At 36.1% G+C, this 22,108-nt stretch overlaps 1 protein-coding gene across 1 annotated transcript in view; it reads left to right on the top strand.

The window, feature by feature from the left end:
- Nucleotides 1-19,679: 19,679 nt before the first annotated feature.
- The window catches only part of LOC149265466 (protein EDS1B-like), a 39,925-nt gene continuing 37,496 nt past the window's right edge, over nucleotides 19,680-22,108 (top strand). Inside the window, exon 1 of the mRNA XM_089404021.1 lies at nucleotides 19,680-20,389. Coding sequence (XP_089260147.1) covers nucleotides 19,680-20,389 — 710 coding nt within the window. The remainder of the gene's footprint in view (nucleotides 20,390-22,108) is intronic.

The following is a 22,108-nucleotide window of genomic DNA, read 5'->3' on the forward strand; positions in this document are numbered from 1 at the left end:
GACCATTGTTTTCGAGAATATTGCTCCCGATCCAATTAGGTCTGCGGGCTGTGGTGGGCACATGCGATCTGCAGTCAGGTTTGCTGATATCAGGTGCACACATTCCTTATCTTTTTCTAATACATATTTGCTCATATATTTTCAAGTATGAATATTTCACCACAACTACCAAAGATTACCAAAGGCAGACCTAGCACAATTACTCTACAAGGCCTTTATGAGTATATAGAGTCTTTAGAGAAACATAGAGAAGAAAGAGAAGTCAAGCTACAAACAGAGTTAGAAGCCATGCTGGAAAATAAATTTGCATCTCTTGAAGACACGATCCAAAAACAAATAGAAAATAAAATAGAACTATTGGAGAATAAAATGGAGGCAATAGAGACTAGGTTGCAGGTTATGGAAAAACAAAACCAAGATACTAACCAAACATCCCAGCAAGGAGATGCTGATACTTTAGAGAGTCTTAAAATGAAGGACATGATTAAAGAACTAGAAGAAAAAGTTAATAGCCGCCTCACCCTAAATAATGTGGTAGATAAACTAGATATCAAACCAATTAAAGATGAAATGAAAAAAATTAATAGAATTAGACCATGAGTGTAACAAAATGGCCTTGAACCTTATAATCTTTGGTTTAAAAGAGGAGGTAGATGAGGACACTTTAGCCATAGCCCAGAAAGAACTACATAATAGATTACAAATTGAAACAATGCGTCTCACAGAAGCAACAAGGTTGGGAAAATTAACCGAGAATAAAGGAAGATTGATCCGAATAAAGGTGAGCTCTACTGATCATAAGTACGACATAATTAGTAAAACCTCAATTCTAAAAGGAACGGGAATATTTATAAATGAAGATCTCATTCCAGAAGATCAAGCAGAATTAAGAAAGGAGGTTCAAAAGGTAAAAGATGCTAGAAAGGAAGGAAAATGAGAAATAATCAGAAATAGAAAATCCTTTATTTGAGATAGAAACAAAAAAGATAGTAATAAATAGCAATTCAACATGCTCCAGATTCTTTCTTGCAACTGTCGGGGTTTTCCATGGAACAAAGGACCCAAGCTAAGTTGGATCTCAAATGATGTTGATATTATTTTGCTTGATGAAACTTGGGAACACGAAGAATCTAAGGTCCCTAATATAGATGGCTTTACGCTATGGTCTACTTGGAATAAGAGATCCTCCCGTAGAGGCATTGGGGGAATAACTTGGTACATTAAGAAGAACATCTCCCCCCATGCTAGGATTTATAAAAATGACCCTTGCAACCAATATATTTGGATAGAGATCAGTGACATTAATAATAAAAATACCTACATAGCAATATGTTATTTTCCCCCCATCAATTCTAACTTCTATAAGAAGAAGAATCTAGATAAAAATAGTCCTTACAATGGTTTAGAGAATGATATTTCTAGCCTAAGGAATGAAGGTAATATCCTTTTAATAGGTGACTTTAACGCTCAAACTTCAAGCAACCAAGTTATTATTCTAAGCAATCATTCCAACCCTAATCCTCTTTGGTTAGATGAAGACCCTACTCTGGCTAGTAGGTACAAAAGGAGCTCTGAAGACCTCAGGGAGAATTTGTTTGGGTCGGAGCTAGTCAAGCTCTGTAGTGCTCAAGATCTCATAATTTGCAACGGTCTAAATAGGTGGCCCAATTCTAGCTAGATGACCTGCATCCATGGGCTTGGTAGCAGTGTGGTAGGCTATGTTATTTCCGATCTCCCTTTATACAATGAAATAATAAATTTTGACATCTTAAATGACCACGAGCCTGACTCTGATCATAGGCCTTTACTTATAACTCTCAATTTTTTCATGCATAGAGATCCCATAGAAAATAATCCTTATAGCCAAAATAACTCAATATTTGATAGAAATAGAAACGATCTCTTTCTAAATGAATTAAAAACTAATTTGCTTCCTTTATCTAGTATAGACAACATAGAAGACCTCTATCATAATTTTACTACAACCCTCTCATATTCTATTAACAAGTTCTCAATTGAAGTTTCAAATAATAAAAGAAATAGCAAACCAACCCATGGGATGACAAAGATTGTAAAAGTGCGAGGAGAGCAATTAAGGAAGTTGTTGATGAATCTCTTAAAATGGGAAAGATAAAAATATACAAAGCCCTAACTAAAAGGAAAAAGAGGCAGTACATTCGTAAAAGACAAGAGAATCTCTTACACCTCTCTAAGGTAGCTCCTAAGAAATTTTGGAGGCAGATTCTGACTAGGAAAACTAAAGATAATAATAAAATTTCTCTACACGATTGGAATTCCTATCTTAAAAATCTTTATGAATCTCCAAATGTCATGGATAACTTTGAAACCCTGCTCACAACGAAAGAAGTTTTCTCTTTAGAAGACATTGAGTTTGGGGTTAAACGCCTGGCTAATGGGAAAGCTAAGGACATTGAAGGTTACTAGGCAGAAATCTTAAAAATTGGAGGTCCTGTCCTCATCCCCCACATCCACAAGCTTTTCAATCAAGCAGTCAAGCAAGGGTTCCCTAAACCATGGACTGAGAGCCTCATTATCCCTATTTTTAAAAGTGGGGATACAAATAACCCCTCTAATTATCGGACAATTATGATCAACCCTCTCTTAGCCAAGTTATATGGTAGTATTTTGGAAAAGAAGTTGAGCATATGGCTTGAAAGTGAAGATAAGCGAGCTAAAGGCCAAGCGGGTTTCAAAAGGCATCACTCAACAACAGACCACCTTGTTATGCTTAGGATCATTGTGGAGGAATTTCGTAATGATAAATCCAATCTCTTTTGTTGCTTTGTGGACTTTAGAAAGGCTTTCGATATGGTTCCTAGAAACAACCTTTGGAATAGATTAAAAGAGCTAAAGGTTCTTTTCGAGTTGAGAGCTGCCGCTATAAGGTTATATGAGAATGTAATTGCCAAGCTAAAGAGCAATGAGGGGTGGTCGAAAGATATTAAGTGTAATATCGGAGTTAAACAAGGTTGCCCCCTCTCCCCTACCCTATTTGGCATTTACATCGACAAGATCGAAGGTTATTTAGAGGAAGCAGGATGTGCTGGCACGATCTCAGCTGGGATAGTTGTCATCCTTCTTCTCTATGCTGACGATATTGTTCTTCTGACAAGGTTCCCATTTGATCTTGATAAGCAACATAGGCTTCTTAAGGATTTTTGCTCTAACATGGGTATGACTGTTAACACTAACAAAACAAAAGTTATGATTATCAAATCCAAGAAGGACACTTACGCTAATTTTATGTATGACAATAATAACTTGGAGGAAGTGTATTCTTACAAGTACCTAGGAATTGATATTCATCACAAGCTCAACTGGAACTATAGCATTGAGAAAAGGATTAATGGGGGGTGGAAAGCTTATTTTGGTCTTGAAAATAATTGTAAAACGACAAACCTTGTAATGCAGGATAAAAAGAAGTTCCTCTTTGAAACTTTAGTCACTCCTATTATCTTATATGGATGTGAGGTTTGGGGCTGCAACGTCTCTAGAGAATCCTGGAGAAAGATTGAGCAAATCCAGAAGCGTTTTATAACGTATAACTTGAAAATTAAAAGCAATACACCCTATCCTATTCTCCTTATAGAAGTAGGTCTTTCCCCTATCGAGAGCCTAACTATCATTAGGCTTCTGTTGTACAAGCACAAAGTCAATAACATAGGAGATCATAGACTTCCTAAGCTAGCTTTAAATTCTAGCCAAAACCACCTAAGGCTCAAATGGGTGTGGTATAAAGACACGAGGGCCTGGTTAAACTATTGGGAGATCAACGAGAATGATGCATTGCAAAACATTAATAACATTAAAAATATTGTTACTTCTAAGTTGAAAGAAAAAATGTGGTGTGAGAAAGATTTAGCAGCTAAAAGAAAATAAAGTTATTATAAGAAGGTCATCAAGCCCACCCTAGAAGATCAAAAGTATCTCTCTATTTTAACTAGCTCAAAGAAGAAAAATAATATAGCGAAGATTAGAACGAACTCTCATGAGCTCCATAGTGAAACGGGTCATTGGGCAATTCCTAAAACACCATGGATGGAAAGGATCTGCCATCTTTGTGAGAATAGGAACATCGAGGATGAAAACCAGTTCCTCTTAGAGTGCCCCGCGTACAACCACATTAGATCTCAGTTTCATAATCTTTGTCGCAATACAGACCTTCCTAGCCTTTTATGATGTCAAAATTATAGGGAGCTCGGGAGGCTTCTCTCCAAGCTTTTTGAATCTTAAATCAAACTAAATAATTTGTTTCTTTCAGTGGACGTTAACCATCATCATCATCATCATCAGAATAGGAACATCGAGGATGAAAACCATCCTCATAGAGTGCATCGTCAACCACATTAGATCTCATTTCATAATCTTTGTCGCAATACAGACCTTCCTAGCCTTTTATGATGTCAAAATTATAGGGAGCTCATTCTCTCCAAGCTTTTTGAATCTTAAATCAAACTAAATAATTTGTTTCTTTCAGTGGACGTTAACCATCATCATCATCATCATCATCATATATATATATATAAGGGTGTGAGAAACACAGTTTTTTGAATTATAAAATGGTCGGGTCTGAAAATACATAAATTTTTTAAATATTTTGAAATGGGTATGAGAAACTCATAAGTTACTAAATATATAATTAATTCTAATTTTTAAATCCAACATTAAAATAGAATTTATATAGATTGAGATTATGGATTGTAGATTTCTGTGGTGTGGTTTTTTGGAATTTGAATTCAGATATTCCACAGTTTTCATTTTTGCTTCGTCGACGTTTCGAGTCTAGACCAAGACTCATCATCAGGACTTGATTTACAAAGAAGAGAGACAGTAGTGATAAATATGGTTATGGTTGTGTGAGATGTCAATCCTGTGAGCCGACTAACCTATGGTTTAAATGAACAAAATTATTATTATTATTATTATTATTATTATTATTATTTTATAATTTTTTTTACTATATTCTTATAATTTTTCTGATTTATTATAAATTTCTTTTATAATTAATTGTAATTTATAATTAATTGTGATTTATAATTAATTATTTGTAATTTTTAATTTATTGTAATTTTTAATAAATTGTAATTTATGATTAATTGCATTTGTCTAATATATTATAAAGTTCTTTATAATTAAAGTTCTTTATAATTAATTGTAATTTTTAATTAATTAATTAATTGCTTGAATATATTATTTATATTTGTTTTAGTGTTATTTATAATTGATTATTTATAATTTCTAATTTATTGTAATTTATAATTAATTGTAATTTTATAAAGTTATTTTATAATTAAAGATCTTTATAATTAATTGTAATTTACAAGTAATTGTAATTGTAATTTTATTTATTTATTTCTTTATTTATTGGATATATTATAAAGTATTATTAATTGTTTGAATACATTATTCATATTGGTTTTAAGTATAAGTGAATTGTTTATGTAATAAATTTATAATTAATTGTGATTTATAATTAATTATTTGTAATTTTTAATTTATTGTAATTTTTAATAAATTGTAATTTATGATTAATTGCATTTTTCTAATATATTATAAAATTCTTTTATAATTAAAGTTCTTTATAATTAATTGTAATTTTTAATTAATTAATTAATTGCTTGGATATATTGTTTATATTTGTTTAGTGTTATTTATAATGATTATTTTTTTTTAATTTATTGTAATTTATAATTAATTGTAATTTATAAAGTTATTTTATAATTAAAAATCTTTATAATTAATTGTAATTTACAAGTAATTGTAATTGTAATTTTATTTTATTTTATTTATTTATTTATTGGATATATTATAAAGTATTATTAATTGCTTAAATACATTATTTATATTGGTTTTAAGTATAAGTTAATTGTTTATGCAATAAATTTATAATTAATTATTTGTAATTTGTAATTTATTGTAATTTTTACAAATTGTAATTTATGATTAATTGCATTTTTCTAATATATTATAAAGTTCTTTTATAATTAAAGTTCTTTGTAATTAATTGCAATTTTTAATTAATTAATTAATTGCTTGAATATATTGTTTATATTTGATTTAGTGTTATTTATAATTGATTATTTTTAATTTTAATTTATTGTAATTTTTTAATTAATTGTAATTTTATAAAGTTATTTTATAATTAAAGATCTTTATAATTAATTGTAATTTACAAGTAATTGTAATTTTATTTTATTTTATTTATTGGATACATTATAAAGTATTATTAATTGCTTGAATACATTATTTATATTGGTTTTAAGTATAAGTGAATTGTTTATGCAATAAATTTATTTTATTTAATTCTTCCAAGTTTTTAGTTACTTAGGACGTTAGTGTATTATTAATGTTGAGATTCTTAGGCTTATATGATTGTTAATGCAATAAAAGTTTTATATGGTTAGGGGAGGAGTCGATTAGATCTAAAGCAAAGAAGGTAAGAAGAAAGGAGGGGTCATTTCAATCCATGGGGGTGAGGAGTGAGGTCCAATTCTTACTAATTTCTAGGCCTCCATCCCTGTTGAGGTTATGTGGGTGTTTTATGATCTCAAGAGCTTCTCGGACTTTACGCTTGAAATGGTGTTTTTCATTTGCAATGACTTTTGTGTTTTCAAGGCATATATGGTGGTTTGTTTTACCTACATGTTCTGCCAAGGCTGAGGAATGGGTTCTTTCCCTTCGGATATCTGCACTATGCTCTTTAAGCCTGATACTCACTGACCTTCCTGTTTCCCCAATATATTTTTCTCCACAGGAACAGCTGATGATATAAACACCTTTTTGCTGGAATTGTTCTGGGTTGTCTTTGACTGATTTCATTCTTTGTCTAATAGTTGTCAAGGGTTTGAATGAGGTTTTGATATTCTTTTTTAAGAGAATTTTGGCTAGTTTGTCAGTTACACCATGAATATATGGAAGGTAGGCGTTAATGGCTGGGGAATTGCTGGTTTTGTTTTTATTGTTTCCAGATTTGGCTTTTTGAATGGCTTTGAAGATATCTTTGTTATTGTATCCTAGCTTAGAGAATGTTCCTTTTAAGTAGTTGATTTCTTCTTCAGTGTGGCTCTCATCTGAAATTCTACAAGCCCTAGTGAAGAGGGTTTGAAGAACACCCAATTTTTGAGCTGGGTGGTGGTGGGAATTTGCATGGAGATAGTTATCAGTGTGCGCCTTTTTCCTAAACACTTTGTGACAGATTTCAGCTAATCTAGCAGTTTGTGGGTCTGCCACCTCTTTCACTACTTGAACTGCTTCATCCAAGGGAATTTTAGTGAATAGCTGGACTACATCAAAACTGACGATTTTATCATCCGGATCTATCTTAGCATTTCTAATGAATTCAATGAATTGGTTGGAGTCTTTGATGTAAGAACTGGTCTTACCAACCAGCGGAGCTAATTTTCTTGCGACATACTTTGCTAATTCGTATGTGGGTGATCCTATAGTATTGACTATAGGTCTCAGGGGGACATCAGCTTTATGAATTTTGGGGGCTCCATAAATGCGAGGGGTAATTTCACTATCAGGTGTAAGGTGTTTTTTCAATTTTTCGTCTAGATTCGTTTCTTTGATGGCTTTTTTGACTAGTCTTGTGATTTTAGAGATGGGGTTCTTCTCTAGTTTTTTGTAGCTACCACTGTTGTATAAGTGGTCCTTCATTTTGTTTATGTAATCTTCATGATTCATTACAACAGTGGTAGCTACAAAAAAACTTTATTAACATTGAGATTATTAACATCGAAAATAATTTTAATATAATTGATAATTTAAATATTTAATATAAATTATTTTATTTTACTAAAAGAAAAAAGATAAATCTACTTTAAACATAAAAATAAAAAAAAATAAAAAATGTAGTTTAAGTTTACAATTCTCCAATAAAAATAGTATTTATATTTTGATAGATTCATAATTAAATAATTTAGTTATTCTAGACACATATTTTATAAATTTAATGTATGTAATTATTTTTAAGCTAGATGATTTCTAATAATTAAATTATAAAAATCAAAGTTTTAAAAAATAATAATAAAAAGTTATATTTGGAAAATTAATATTATGATGTAATTATTTACAAAATAAAAATAAAAAATTCCGTATATACTTAGCTCATGTTTTTTTCAATATTAAAGTGTAGAAAACATGATATTTTTACTTTTACAATATTAATAAAATATTAGTATTTTAATGATATTAATAGTAGTTATATTTTTGCTTTTCATGCTTATTATGCATTGATGACTATTGATAGTTATATCAATAGTAGTTATGTTTTTGCTTTTCATGCTTATTATGGATTGATGATTATTGATAGTTACATCATTCCACCAATTCGTTCATTTATTTTCAATCATAAATTAAGAATTAATGAATTAAAATATGAATCACTGCTAAATGGTGAAGTGTGAGAAACACATAGTCTTTTGAATTATAAAATGGTCACATATGGGAAATACATATTTTTTTTCAATATTTTGAAATGGGTGTGAGAAACGCATAGTTTTTTGAATTATAAAATAGTCCAGCATGAGAAATACATAAATATTTTAAATATTTTAAAATGGTATGAAAAACTCATAGTGTTTTGAAATGGATCCAGTGAAGATATGGATAAGATTAAATGAGAAAAAGTAAAAGAATGGAATGAATCATTCATCTTTGACATTAGGGATGTTATCTGACCAACACAACACAACATGAGGCTATAAAAGGGGGACGTCCTCCAGGGATTGATAAGTATCGCATCGCAATAATAACATTCGGCATCTGAAATTATTGTTATTATTTCACTCATTTGAGGTGAGGTGAGGTGAGGTAGCCATGAGGATGAGCTCAGTTAGCTTTGGTTTACCTCTCATATTACTACTCGCAGTGGTGGGCGGGCAAGACTACTGGGACTGCACGACGAGTGACACGACGGGTGTCTCTCTTAGCTGTAACAGCGCGTCATACCAACCCAACAGTCCTCTACAGTCTTCTCTGACAGCCATAATCACGGGTCTGGAACAAAACACGAATTCGTATGGTCATCATGACGCGTGGGACGAGACTGTAACGTACTATAACTACATTACAAATACCAACGAATTTCCCGCTGCCTACGGGGAAGGAGTCTGCGGTTGGAATATTGATACGCCCTCGTGCACGGCCTGCCTTACCACCCTCGCCAACTGCATCTCGAGCGCTTGCGGCCCTACCGTCGGTGCTTGGGCTCAACAGAATCTCCACTACTGTTTCATCCATTATGAGACGTACAAGTTTTACTGATTATATGTCTCATAGCGATGTACCTCCACCGTATCTATCTATTTCTTCAATGTTGCAAAATGTGTGGTGTTTCAACGTAAATGTTGTAGAATGTTTAATCTTTACCGTTAATGTTCCTGATGTCCTGTTCTTACAATGTAATACAGTGAATGTTTTTCGTTCCTGATGTCTTGTTCTTACAATGTAATACATTAATACTATAGTTAACAAAGCTTATATTTATGGTATTTTTTCTAAATTTTATTATTTCAGAACAACATTTATTTAGTTTTAGATTATTCATTTATTATTTGCAAAGGCTTGATGATTTCCAATAAGAGATCCTTTTATTTAAATGGGTTTGGGTTAAATAGTTTGCCATTCTTACTGTCTTTTTATTAAAGTTTAATAGATATTTAGATTCTTTCCAAACTAGATTTCATGGATATAAATGTAATTTTAATTTCATTATTTATCAGTGTTGGATTATTTATGAGTGTTGGATATTAAATTGTAATTTTGAGAAATTTATGTCAAAATTTCTTATAAAATTGACTAGGAAAAATTACACCTAAAAGAAATAAAAGAACATCAAAATTCAAGGTACATCAAAAACATACACAACTCAAGTATACATATGAGAAAATGTCAAAATTTATTATAAAAATGGCTATGAAAAATTACACCTAAAAGAAATAAAAGAATGCAAAAATTCAAGGTAAATTAAGTTTTTGCAATATTTTCAAGCCCCTCCCAAAGCAAGCAACCATTACTAACGTAATCTTGTTGGGACTTTCTTTCCCCAGCTTAATGAATGATGAAAATAATCAATCTCTCATTGGTTCAATGTCCAAGGCATACTTACATAAAGTTCTTCAAAACTTTTAAAGGGATTAACTTGACTTTTGGTTGAAGCCAAAGGGAGGGGTGAATTAAAGAGTGCCACAATTTCCAGTGAATTAGGTGAATTAAAGAGTGCCACAATTTCCAGTGAATTAGCCATCACACGTATTTTCTTTGTGGATGACATTGTTTTATCCTAGTGAAGCTCCAGGTTTGATTTTTCACTCGCCAATAAGGCTACATGTAGGCTCATAAATATTCACAAGTCAACTTTATCAGGAGTGGGATTGTCTATGCAAAAGCTCATAAAGTCTCATAATCCATTTCCTTTTCACACAAATATTTTTTATGATGAGATAAAATATATAGGATTTCATCCGTGTTAGTTTTTGTAGCATCATCAGTGTTCTAGTCTCGAAAATTTCTGGAGAGGCTAAAACACACGAGTTTTTCATATCTCGTAAATTATTTATGGAAATTCCACCTAGAAATGTCTCAATTATGTTATTAGCCTATTTTTAAACATTTTCAAATTTTAATCTTAGGAAAATTTGTTAATTAATCAATTTTAATTGAGAAAGGTGTTAATCCTGTACAAAGTCACACGGATCAATCCAGAAATAACCTCAACCATCAATTATGTTTTAATATTTTCCATTAAGAGTCCCAAGAAGAAATTATAATAGGAGCCCGATGGGTAGATGGAGAATATACACTTGAGATTGATTTCCTTTGGAAATTCAATTTCGAGCCAGAGAAGGGAAGAAAATGTAGAGATGGGTATGGATAATGATTCGAAGGAAGCTTTTTATGGGGATTTTATTCCAAAAATAACCGTGTCAAGTTTGTGTGTTTATGTACCATTATTTTCTCATTTTCTAGTTTATCTTCAACATAATTCAATTTTGTGAAACTTGTAGTTCTGAATTATTCGTTGTTTTTGTGGGAAAATAAACTACTAATTAATTTACAGTTAGAATAATAATTTCCATTTGCTGTTGAGAATATATTAAAGGTTTGGAGCTTTAGATGGTTGTTTAGTGTGGGTGGACTAATGCTTATCCAATTCGCTCTAGAAGTTATGCCAGCCTTCTAGATGTCTTTGTGCTTGATTCCAAAATGGATTTTTAAATCTATTTGTAAGATTCGCTGCAGATTTCTATGGACAAGTTAGAAATATGGTAGGGTTTTTATTTTTTTCAAATGGGATAAAATAAATTTTCCAAAGATGTTGAAAGGTTGAGATCTAGAAAGGTCTTATTCTTTGTTTAAGTTGTTGGCAGCTAAGGTTTGATGGAGACTGTTATACACAAATAACCTATGGATAGAAGTGGTATTCATAAAGTATATTCACTCTATCTCTATTGAACATTGGATTAGGAACCCGAAAAATAAAAGGATACATTTTTTTGTCGTTTCGAAGGCAGTATTAGCTTCATTCAAAGTGGTCGAAGAAGGACTATCCTAGAAGTTAGAAAATGGTGAAGAAGTAAGAATGGGTATCGACAAATGTGTAGGGTGTGGGGAAAATTATTTTTTTCCAAAGAATTTTGTTGAATTCCTAAATGAAAATAGGAGGTCTACTCTGAACCAGGTGGTAGATCCTACTAGAATATCTATTTGGGTTGATGGATCGCATCATCCTAATTAGCTAAAAATCCCTTTTGATTTTTCAATTCAGTGGATAATTACACTACTGCCCTAAATATATTGGATGTTCACCTCAAGGAGAGGGAACAAACATTATGTTGGGTGCACTCCTCTCTTGGGGAATATTCTCCATAAATGTTTTGTTTGAATATCATTGTTGACAGGGGGATTTAGCTTGGTGATGTAAAATACTATGGAACCTAAGTTGTTTAGAAAATGAAAGGATCCTCCAATGGTGCATATAGGAAAATAAGATCCCATAGATGACAACTTATAGAAGGGAAGCATGATCATGCCTAGTTGGTCTGCCCTATGTATAAATGTCAAGATTATGTGGACCATCTCTTCCTTGTGTCTCCTTTTGCCCTGGATGTGTGGAACATTGTTCGAATTTTTTTTGCCTTAGACTCCATGTGGTGGGGTATCTCATGCAAACAAGTTGGAACAAGAAGACCCAAAAAATGTCGTAAATCTCTTGCATATCGTCAATTGGTGCATACATATTGAAAGGAACAATGGCATCATCCAAGCAAAGATTAAAGACTCCTAAATGGCTTCCAACACAAGTTCTAACCACATATGACTTAATTTCAAAAGTTGTTCATGTGCACTAGCCATGCAACATTACTGTTGAAGAAGATGTGCATTCGTATCCCTAGGCATACTTTTATAAGGCATCCCTTGCTAGGGTGAGTGTGTGGGATAGGATATGATGTATTTGTAGGTTTTAATCCCGTACAGAAATTACCTGCATATGAATTCTAAAACACAGAAAATAAACAATGCGAGAGCATAACACATAAAACACATATACACCGAGATTTCCCTTGGATCCCAAAATCAGGACTACCAGCTTGATTTTTCATTATGTTCCTTTCAATGTTACAATACATATTTATACATGTCGAAGCATCCAATACCATGGACCGAAAACCATCGCGTCCAAAACCATGGACCGAAAAACCATCGAGTCCAAAACCATGTGCGAAAGACATGCACAAAACCATAGGTAGGTCTGCCCAACCTAATATAGGGTCCAACACCAAAAATTTTCGAGGCCCTCAAACCCCCTGTGACTCCCCCCACTACACAATCGACGCAACGAAGGGGGGTTCTGTGACGAGCCCCAAAAATGGGTAACTTATTGGGCTCATTTTGCCTATTGTTCTCCATTTATCCACCATTCTTCATAGTTTATGTATGATTTTGAAGTATGCTTATGTTAATTGAATGAATGAGAATAGTCACTTGACCATGAAGGCTAATACGTGTGATGAGCCCCAAAAATGGACAATTATTTGGGCTCATTCAACCTCCTAATTTGACTTAATCCACCATTCTCATTAGTTTATTGCATGTTTTTGATTATATTTATGTTAATAGAGTGAATTTTGTTAGTCATTATGCCAACAAGTCTAATGGGTGCTTTGTGTAGCCTTTTTGGTCAACTTGAAGACAAAATTGAAGGTCTTAATGAGCACTTGGCAGCCAAATTCGTGGGAGAACAAGCTAGAGGATTTGTAGGAAGGTGTCCCCTTCATTTATGGGCCCTTACCTCGAATTCTCCACCATCAGCTCGGAGTTCAAGGGCCACCGAATCAATCAGCACAAGGGCAGCCAAGCAAGTCAAGTAGGACTGCTGTTAACTCCAAGTTTTGGGCAGCCGAGTCCCTAAAGTTTAGGAGGACTGTTGGGTCCTCAATTTGTATAAATAAGAAGGCTTAGGGCCTCATTTTGGTTAGCCAGTTAGCCAGTGTAGCCAGTGGATGTTAGCTAGTTAGCCAGTAGATAGTTAGCTAGTGGTTAGTCATTTTGTAGCCAATAGTTAGCTAGTTTATAGTTCGATTTGGATGCAATAGATTAGCTTTGCTTTCAACTCATTTGCAAGTTCTTCTTGTGGACAGTTTTGATGTAACTTTTCATTTCTTGATCAATAAAGATGAATCCAGCTTTGCACCATCTCAAAATCTCTCTTGGGAGGCTGTAGCTCTTGGGGTTGGGCCCATCTCAAGCGCCCAGTACCTCCTTCGTTTATCTTTATGTGTTTGCTGCGTTCATAAAATAAAATCTGCTATTTAGATTTAGATCTTGCTTCGTTATTTAGATTTCTTTTGATGGTTAAAGTAGTTGTTTATGTTTAGAATATATTGGTAGGATAATAATAGGAAAAAGCTCCAAAAAAGGGTCAGCAAACGCTTTTGGTTTCACCTCTTCCTTATTGGATCAGGGGCTGGAGTTGAAGTAACCATGCTGTCCCAAACAAAAACACTTTCTTTGCTTCACCATGTAATCATTAGTGTTTGAATCTCGTTCGTAGAACTTGATATCAGTTTGGATGCATGCTTAGGTTTATGATCACTTAGTTTCATAGTTGTTTCACATGGTTTCACTGCAAATAAACTTCTGTTCATTTCCTTTTGCTGTTAGGTTAGATTAGAGTGAAGTAACTAGGTCATAGGTTTTATAACTAGATCTTTGTTTTCTTGCATGTCTTTGTTTGGTCAGTTTGAAAAACCACTTGCAGAGTACCTGTTACCCTTCCTTACCTGCACATACCCCATCCAACCTACCTGTTTCATCCTTCACTCAGAACCCTTACCTTACATTTACCTCATTCGCTTGCCATGATTCTCATCTTCTTGTGCAACATCGTTTCATCCCTTCTTGGAACAAGTCTAGCCATCTACACCTTCTCCTCAACTCCATCCTCCAAGTCTTGAACTCCCCTACACCCCTATTTCACCTCCATACTCATTCCTCCACCTTTTTCCCTCCATCGATGCTCCAAAATTCCATTACTAAACATCCTGTAGAAGAATTACAGAACATCCTGTAGAAATCCTAAACATCCTGTAGAACCCCTGCAGACTTCCCGTAGAAGCTCATAAACACGGTTTCGTGGCAGCCAAACTTTGTGAGACTCTCTGGAAGGGTGTTAGGGACCCCTTAGACCCTCTCTGAACCTTCCCAATCTTTCCCAAGCATTTCTCCTCCTTGATCCACCTCTGCACAGTAAAAAATAGTTAGAAGCACATGCATGATAATTCCAACAACTTAATCAAAAATACAAAAAGATGTTTTCTTCAGATAGAGGTAGTCTAGACACATGTATTTTACCTTCATAGAAGTAATGGCATCTCTTTCAGTAGCTTTCATGCTCTCCTTTGCATCAGTAGGACTAGCTGGTAGAATTAGGGTTTGCTAGGGTTTGTGTTTCTTTTTGGCTTTCAGTTTCTTTTTGCAATTAGATTAGCTTCCTTCAAGTTAGCTTTCATCCATCAATTAAAAAGCTTCTTCTAAGAGCTCATAGAAGTTGGCTTAAGCTCCTAGCGGACTTGTGCCAGCTGACCAAGTGACAGCTGCGGCAAGAGCTAGTACTTATGCATACAGCACCGTCGCTTCCAAGTTTGTTACGAACTACCGGGTTGATAAAATTAAAGAAGGGAGTTCCAGGAGTTGTAGCATTATTGCTACAATACTGGGGCTCACCATCTTTTTGGCGCCGTTGCCGGGGAAGCGTCAGGGTATTGGTGATTGCTGCTATTCTTTCATTTTCCACTACAATCTTCTGCTAAGTAGTTTATTTCATTTCCATTATGCAATTTCGTTTATGCAAAAGTAGATTAGCATTTCCTGCTTTCATAGATTAGCATTTCAATTCCGCAATTTCATTTCTGCAAGCGTAGATTAGCATTTCAATTCCGCAAGCGTAGACTAGCATTTCGTTCCTGCAATTTCATTTGAGCAAAATAGATTAGTCCTTTCCTGCTTTCATTTCAATTCCGCATTTTCATTTTAGCAAGATAGTTAGTTACAGTTCAATCTATTTCAGTTTTGCAAATAGAAGTAGAAAAAAAGAAAAAAATCAACCAAAAAGATTTCATTTCATGCCTTGTAGGAGTAGAGATAAGTTAGAAAAAATGATTGCACAACACCCCCACTACTTCACACAGCCAACATTCTCTCTTCTTCGATGGCTGTGATTGAAGAACCCTGGGTGGACATCAAGGCATATTTAAAGAACCTCTAGGGGAGAAGAAGAAGAAAACATTCCTCTAAGCGAATGGCTACAAGCAGAAATGTTGGGAGCAACATCTTGTCCAAAGATGAATTTGAAAATCAGATCAAAGATTTCAAGAGTGATATGAGGCAGTTTCTTGCCATGCAACTGGATACCTTGCGGATCCAACAGAAGCAAGAGGAAGCCAAGAGGGCTTTGGTCATTTTTTGTCCTAGGTGCACTAGAAAGCATCCTAGGGACGAATGTCCATTGTACTCCATAGAAGTGTGTTTTGTCTGTGAAGAATACCATCCTACAGATCAGTGCCCTTCCTTACCCAGATTCAAAGCTGCATATCAGAGAGCCAAAGGAGCCACTGAATCACTCTGTTACATGAACCAAAGTTGGCCTCATGGACCTAGATCTTACCAGCAGGAACTGCAAGGGACACCTGAGACCTATTATGACCCCTACCAAGCCACTTTCATGCCTTCTTGGGGTCCCCCTGCTCATCCTTCTTGGTTCACACCTCCTCCTTGTTCCTTCACAGATCCATATTATGCCCAACCAGTTGCTCATTCGTTTCATTCTTATGCTCAGCCACAGCCTCAGTGGAATGCACCTTATCAAGAGTGGAGGCCCCAGTACAACTCTCATCCCGCTCATTTTCCTCCACCACCTGCTCATCCACAACCATCACCTCCTCCTCCACCAAGGCAACCCCAAATGCCTACCCAACCGCAATGCCATCCATCTCCATCTCAATTTCACACCTCCACTCAACTACCCGTACCATTTCCAAAGCCATACCATGGAGTAGCTCAACCCAATTGCAAAGCTAAGGCACAACATGTGCAAATGACTCCTTTTGAGCTCAATGATGTTCACCAAAGCTCAGGAAGAGTGTTGCAAAACAGAGATTATATTGACAACATTGAAGGACCAAAGGAAAAAGAAGATTCCAAAGAGGAGATCAAAGAACCATGGGCTGCACTTGATGAAGAGAAGAGATCAGAATCAAAGATCGAGAGAGTTTCCTCATGGTTACCATCAAATCCTCCATGTACTCAAGAGAAAGATCAACAAAAAGAGGAAGATGAGAAGATCATGATAGAAGGTGACATGAAGAATGATCCAGATCAGCAAAAGAACCAAGGATATCAAATCTATATTGAGACATGGTTCCGGACAGTCACTAAGTTGCAGCAGTACTCTCTTCCTCAGCTATGTTTGATCCCTTCAAAGCCAGATCATTTGGTCTCTGAGATCTGGATACCTGTCAAAGCATGCATTTTGAGCCTTCACATCATTTTGTCTCTAATCTCGATGTGCACATGGCTCCATTGGAAGTATTCTTATACTTGAGAACGATTTTGTTTTTCAAGTAGGGTAGGGTAGAAAAAAGAGAAAAAAGAAAAAAGAGAAAAAAAGAAAAAGAAAAAAATGATAATAAGAAGAAAATAAAAATCTAAGGTGAAAACCTCCTCAGAGGTGCCTTAGATTGGCTCATTGATTGAAAACCTCCATGAGGCAGTCAATGGGTTGGAAAAAAAAGAGAAAAGAGAATAAGATCCCTGGGTGAAAACCTTCCTTGGAGGCGCCCAGGGCAGGCAATTAGGGTGAAAACCTCCATGAGGCGCCCTAGTTGTTTTTCAAAAAAAAAGAGAAAAAGAAAAGAAAAATAAAACTAATCTCCATTGGCTAATTGCAGGTTGCAAGAAGGACGTTTCATGACAGGAGGAGCACTCAAATCGAGGTCAAAGGAATTTTCTTGTGCCTTCTACAGGAAGCTCTGTATTTCTACAGGAAACATCCTGTAGAACCTTTGGACGAACCAAATTCAAGTTTAAAATGGAATCTGATGGTGGGAATCTGTTGATTAGGCCTATAAGCACTTGTGTGTCCATCCCTTGCCTTTCTCCATCATTTTTTCCACCTCATTGTGCTTCTCATTGTGCTTCTACAGGAACTTCCTGTAGAAATTGTGGGAAACTAGACATGGATTTCAAAAAGTGGTTTGGCGAACATGGTAGCTTCCTCAAGGGTTCAGAAGTCCTCATGCAATCTTCCAACTCCTCCTCCATCATCTCCATACCTGCATCACAGCCCAAGCTCAGTTTTTCCTTCCATGCAAACATTTGCAAAAAGCCTTGAGGCAAAAATCCATAGAACAAAATTTGTTTTTGCCATAACTTGAAAACCATGCATCCATTTGACAAACCATTTTATGGGGAATTGTACAAGGGTGATGGAAACATGCTTGAGTAGTTTCAGCCAATTCCGGTGCACGGTTTCCAAGAAATTAGCCTCCATCACCATCAGCCATTTTTGCGTTTTCTCCATAACCGTGCATCCGTTTCAAAACCTGTTTCATGGGGATATGCATGTGAGTGATGGTAACCTACCCAAGCAGTTTCAGCCGATTCCGATGCACGGTTTCCGAGAAATCGAGCTCTGAAATCTTCAGCCATTTTCCATTTTTATCGAAATCCGTGCATCCATTGATCACGATTTTGCTATGGGAGATGCATAATGATGATAGGAACATGCTCACCGAGTTTCAGATCAATCCGATTTACCGTTTGAGAGCAATGGCGAAAACAAGTTCTGGTTTTGTGACCATGCAGCAGCAGCAACTTGAAGGTGCAGATCTGAACGTGGAAACAATTGCATGCAGCTCAGATCCGGCCAGAGGACACCTGCACAAGGAAAAGCAATAAAAAATCATCAGCCAAGCCCTCATGCAATCAAAGGATCCAAGCATGCAGCAGCAGAATCAGAGCATGCAGCAGTAAAAAAAAAGCTTCACAAGCAGTCGTTTGACTTCAGGTACGTGACTAAACCTTGTTCATCTATTGCATGAATCTAGTCTAAGCATTGCATGAACGAATGGAATGGTGAAATTAAGCCATGAATGTAGCAAGGCACCCAGTTCTCTAGCACTCACGAGCAAGTCACGCAGCATGCATGGGTCAGTCATGCACGTGAAAATAAAAAAAAAACGGACAGTGTGGGCAGCCTAACTCCAGTGCAACTGATGGATGAGATTACAGGCAGAGAACACACAGTTAACCACTGCAGTTCATGATAACACTGCAGTTGCATGGGCCAGCACCCGTCTGTGCCACCTCACTCCAAAAATCATGCAGAAATCTGAGCGCTCAGCTGAAACTCATAGACTGCTGTTAACTTGCACTTGCATCATGTCCAACTCGAAGTATACATCCTCTGCTTCCACAATCGGCTTGACCTATCGTCCTCCGCTGAGTTTCCTACTTGTTCTCGAATTTCACTCGTGCATCGGGCTCACTCAAAGGCAGAATCACATTCTACAGGAAACGGGTGGGGTCTTCTACAGGAAAGTGCAGCAGAGTCTTCCAGAGCAGAGAAGCCTAAGGTTCTTCATCCAGTTTGGAGCTTGAAGAAAGCTCTGAGATCCGACACCATTGTGGAATAAATCCAGTAGCAATAACAGGCCATGGAGTCAGAAACGAAAACTCCATAGTTCACTGGTGGTTAGGAGATTAAAACTTTTCTTGTCTCATATGGACTACTGCCCAAGGTTTGGGAAGAGTCTCTTCATGCAAGCAATTCAGAGGGCTTTACTGTGAATGAACATGAAGATTTCGTATGTGTCGCTTTCGCTTCAAAGAGTAGAAGATTTCATTGTCAACCAGAGTAAACGTGGAGAGGACAATATAAAAACTGTTCAAAAGGTCTCCTCTGAATGCCTCAAGGGTGATGATGGTGAACCAGCCTTCATTCATCCAAGAGCTCTTATGTTGTTTCTCCATATAATCAAGAAAACAGATTTCCAAGAAAAGTTGCAGATTTACACGGACTTCAAACAAAAGAAACTCAAGCCCATCACATTTGTGGGTCACTCCGTAGGAGGGGCAGTTGCAACCTTGGCCACATTATGGGTTCTGGGAAAAGGCTAAGGCAAAGCTCTCCCTTTTGTATCACGTTTGGTTGCCCTCTGGTCGGACATGAAAGGCTTGTTGAAGCAGTTGGCCGTAAGAACTGGGGAGGAAACCTTTGTCACGTGGTTTCCAAGCATGATATTGTTCCTCGGATGCTCCTTGCACTGATTGAGTCCATTGCTAACTCCTTGACTACCATTTTTCCTTATTCGCAGGGCACAAATGTGCCTGATTCTTTAATTCAAGATGCTTGTAGGACTCTTCTGAAACAGATCTTTGTTTCTCCAAGCAGCCCATACAGACCTTTTGGCACTTACATGCTTTGCTCAGGCAATGGTGTAGCTTGTATTCAAAACGCTCAGACGGTTTTGGAAATGCTTGGTTTGACTATGCGAAGCCAACAAACTTCTTTTGATGAGATTGTACAAGCCTGTCTTTCAGAGCACACAAGGTATGATTCTGTTTTGGAGGAGGTTTTGCAAAACTCCATAAGAGGGATACGATTAATAGAGAATTCCAATTCAGAATCCCCTTACGAGATGGGTATTTTATTGCAGCTTGAAGCTATTGACGTTGGAGCTCAGAATGATCATGCACAGCTGGCCCTACGAAAAGCTGGAGAAACTGAAAAAGGGTATAACACAAATGTCGACAAGCTAGCTATTGAATTAAGCGTAAAACAAAGTAGCATGGCAGAGCTTGAATGGTATAAAGAGAGATGGAAGAAGGTTCAGTTGCATGGCGAACATATCATAGTCCAAGGCCTCAAGTACCAGCCTCTACACCACCACCAATTTGTTTCTCAGCATATCCATCAGGCCTATCAGCATATTGATGAGCCTCGTCATTGAGTTTTTGGGAGAAAATCATGGCAATTTTGGCTAATTAAGAGCAGAAACTTGAATGAGACAAGGAGGAGAGATTATAGGAGATAGATCCTCCTCATTAAATCCTCACTCATTCAAATATTACTTAATCAAATCACACTAGCTCAGAGTTGCAAGCAGCAGGCAGTGAGGAAGAAGAGCAGAAAGGAGGAGAAGATGAAGGCTGCCACAGCCCAGCTGGCAAGATACAGTGGTGCTGTCTGTTTCTACAGGAAGACAGAGGACTGTTTCTACAGGAAGCCAGCGAACTGTTTCTACAGGAAGTTTGAAAAGAGGGAAGCCAAAGGAGAAATCGGCCGAGATTTTAGCCAAGGAGGCCACCAGGACCATCAAAGATGAGGAGAGAGATTGGTTGCTCAGAGGATGAGCAACACTTTCAGTAGGGGGGTGGTGATGAGCCCCAAAAATGGACAATTATTTGGGCTCATTCAACCTCCTAATTTGACTTAATCCACCATTCTCATTAGTTTATTGCATGTTTTTGATTATATTTATGTTAATAGAGTCAATTTGGTTAGTCATTATGCCAACAAGTCTAATGGGTGCTTTGTGTAGCCTTTTTGGTCAACTTGGAGACAAAATTGAAGGTCTTAATGAGCACTTGGCAGCCAAATTCGTGGGAGAACAAGCTAGAGGATTTGTAGGAAGGTGTCCCCTTCATTTATGGGCCCTTACCTCAAATTCTCCACCATCAGCTCGGAGTTCAAGGGCCACCGAATCAATCAGCACAAGGGCAGCCAAGCAAGTCAAGTAGGACTGTTGTTAACTCCAAGTTTTGGGCAGCCGAGTCCCTAAAGTTTAGGAGGACTGTTGGGTCCTCAATTTGTATAAATAAGAAGGCTTAGGGCCTCATTTTGGTTAGCCAGTTAGCCAGTGTAGCCAGTGGATGTTAGCTAGTTAGCCAGTAGATAGTTAGCTAGTGGTTAGTCATTTTGTAGCCAATAGTTAGCTAGTTTATAGTTCGATTTGGATGCAATAGATTAGCTTTGCTTTCAGCTCATTTGCAAGTTCTTCTTGTGGACAATTTTGATGTAACTTTTCATTTCTTGATCAATAAAGATGAATCCAGCTTTGCACCAGCTCAAAATCTCTCTTGGGAGGCTGTAGCTCTTGGGGTTGGGCCCATCTCAAGCACCCAGTACCTCCTTCGTTTATCTTTATGTGTTTGCTGCGTTCTTAAAATAAAATCTGCTATTTAGATTTAGATCTTGCTTCGTTATTTAGATTTCTTTTGATGGTTAAAGTAGCTGTTTATGTTTAGAATATATTGGTAGGATAATAACAGGAAAAAGCTCCAAAAAAGGGTCAGCAAACGCTTTTGGTTTCACCTCTTCCTTATTGGATCAGGGGTTGGAGTTGAAGTAACCATGCTGTCCCAAACAAAAACACTTTCTTTGCTTCACCATGCAATCATTAGTGTTTGAATCTCGTTCGTAGAACTTGATATCAGTTTGGATGCATGCTTAGGTTTATGATCACTTAGTTTCATAGTTGTTTCACATGGTTTCACTGCAAATAAACTTCTGTTCATTTCCTTT

This window comes from Pinus tabuliformis, chromosome 6, assembly GCF_031772625.1.
Source record: "Pinus tabuliformis cultivar Carrire ecotype Pingquan chromosome 6, CPIR1, whole genome shotgun sequence".
Classification (NCBI taxonomy): domain Eukaryota; kingdom Viridiplantae; phylum Streptophyta; class Pinopsida; order Pinales; family Pinaceae; genus Pinus; species Pinus tabuliformis.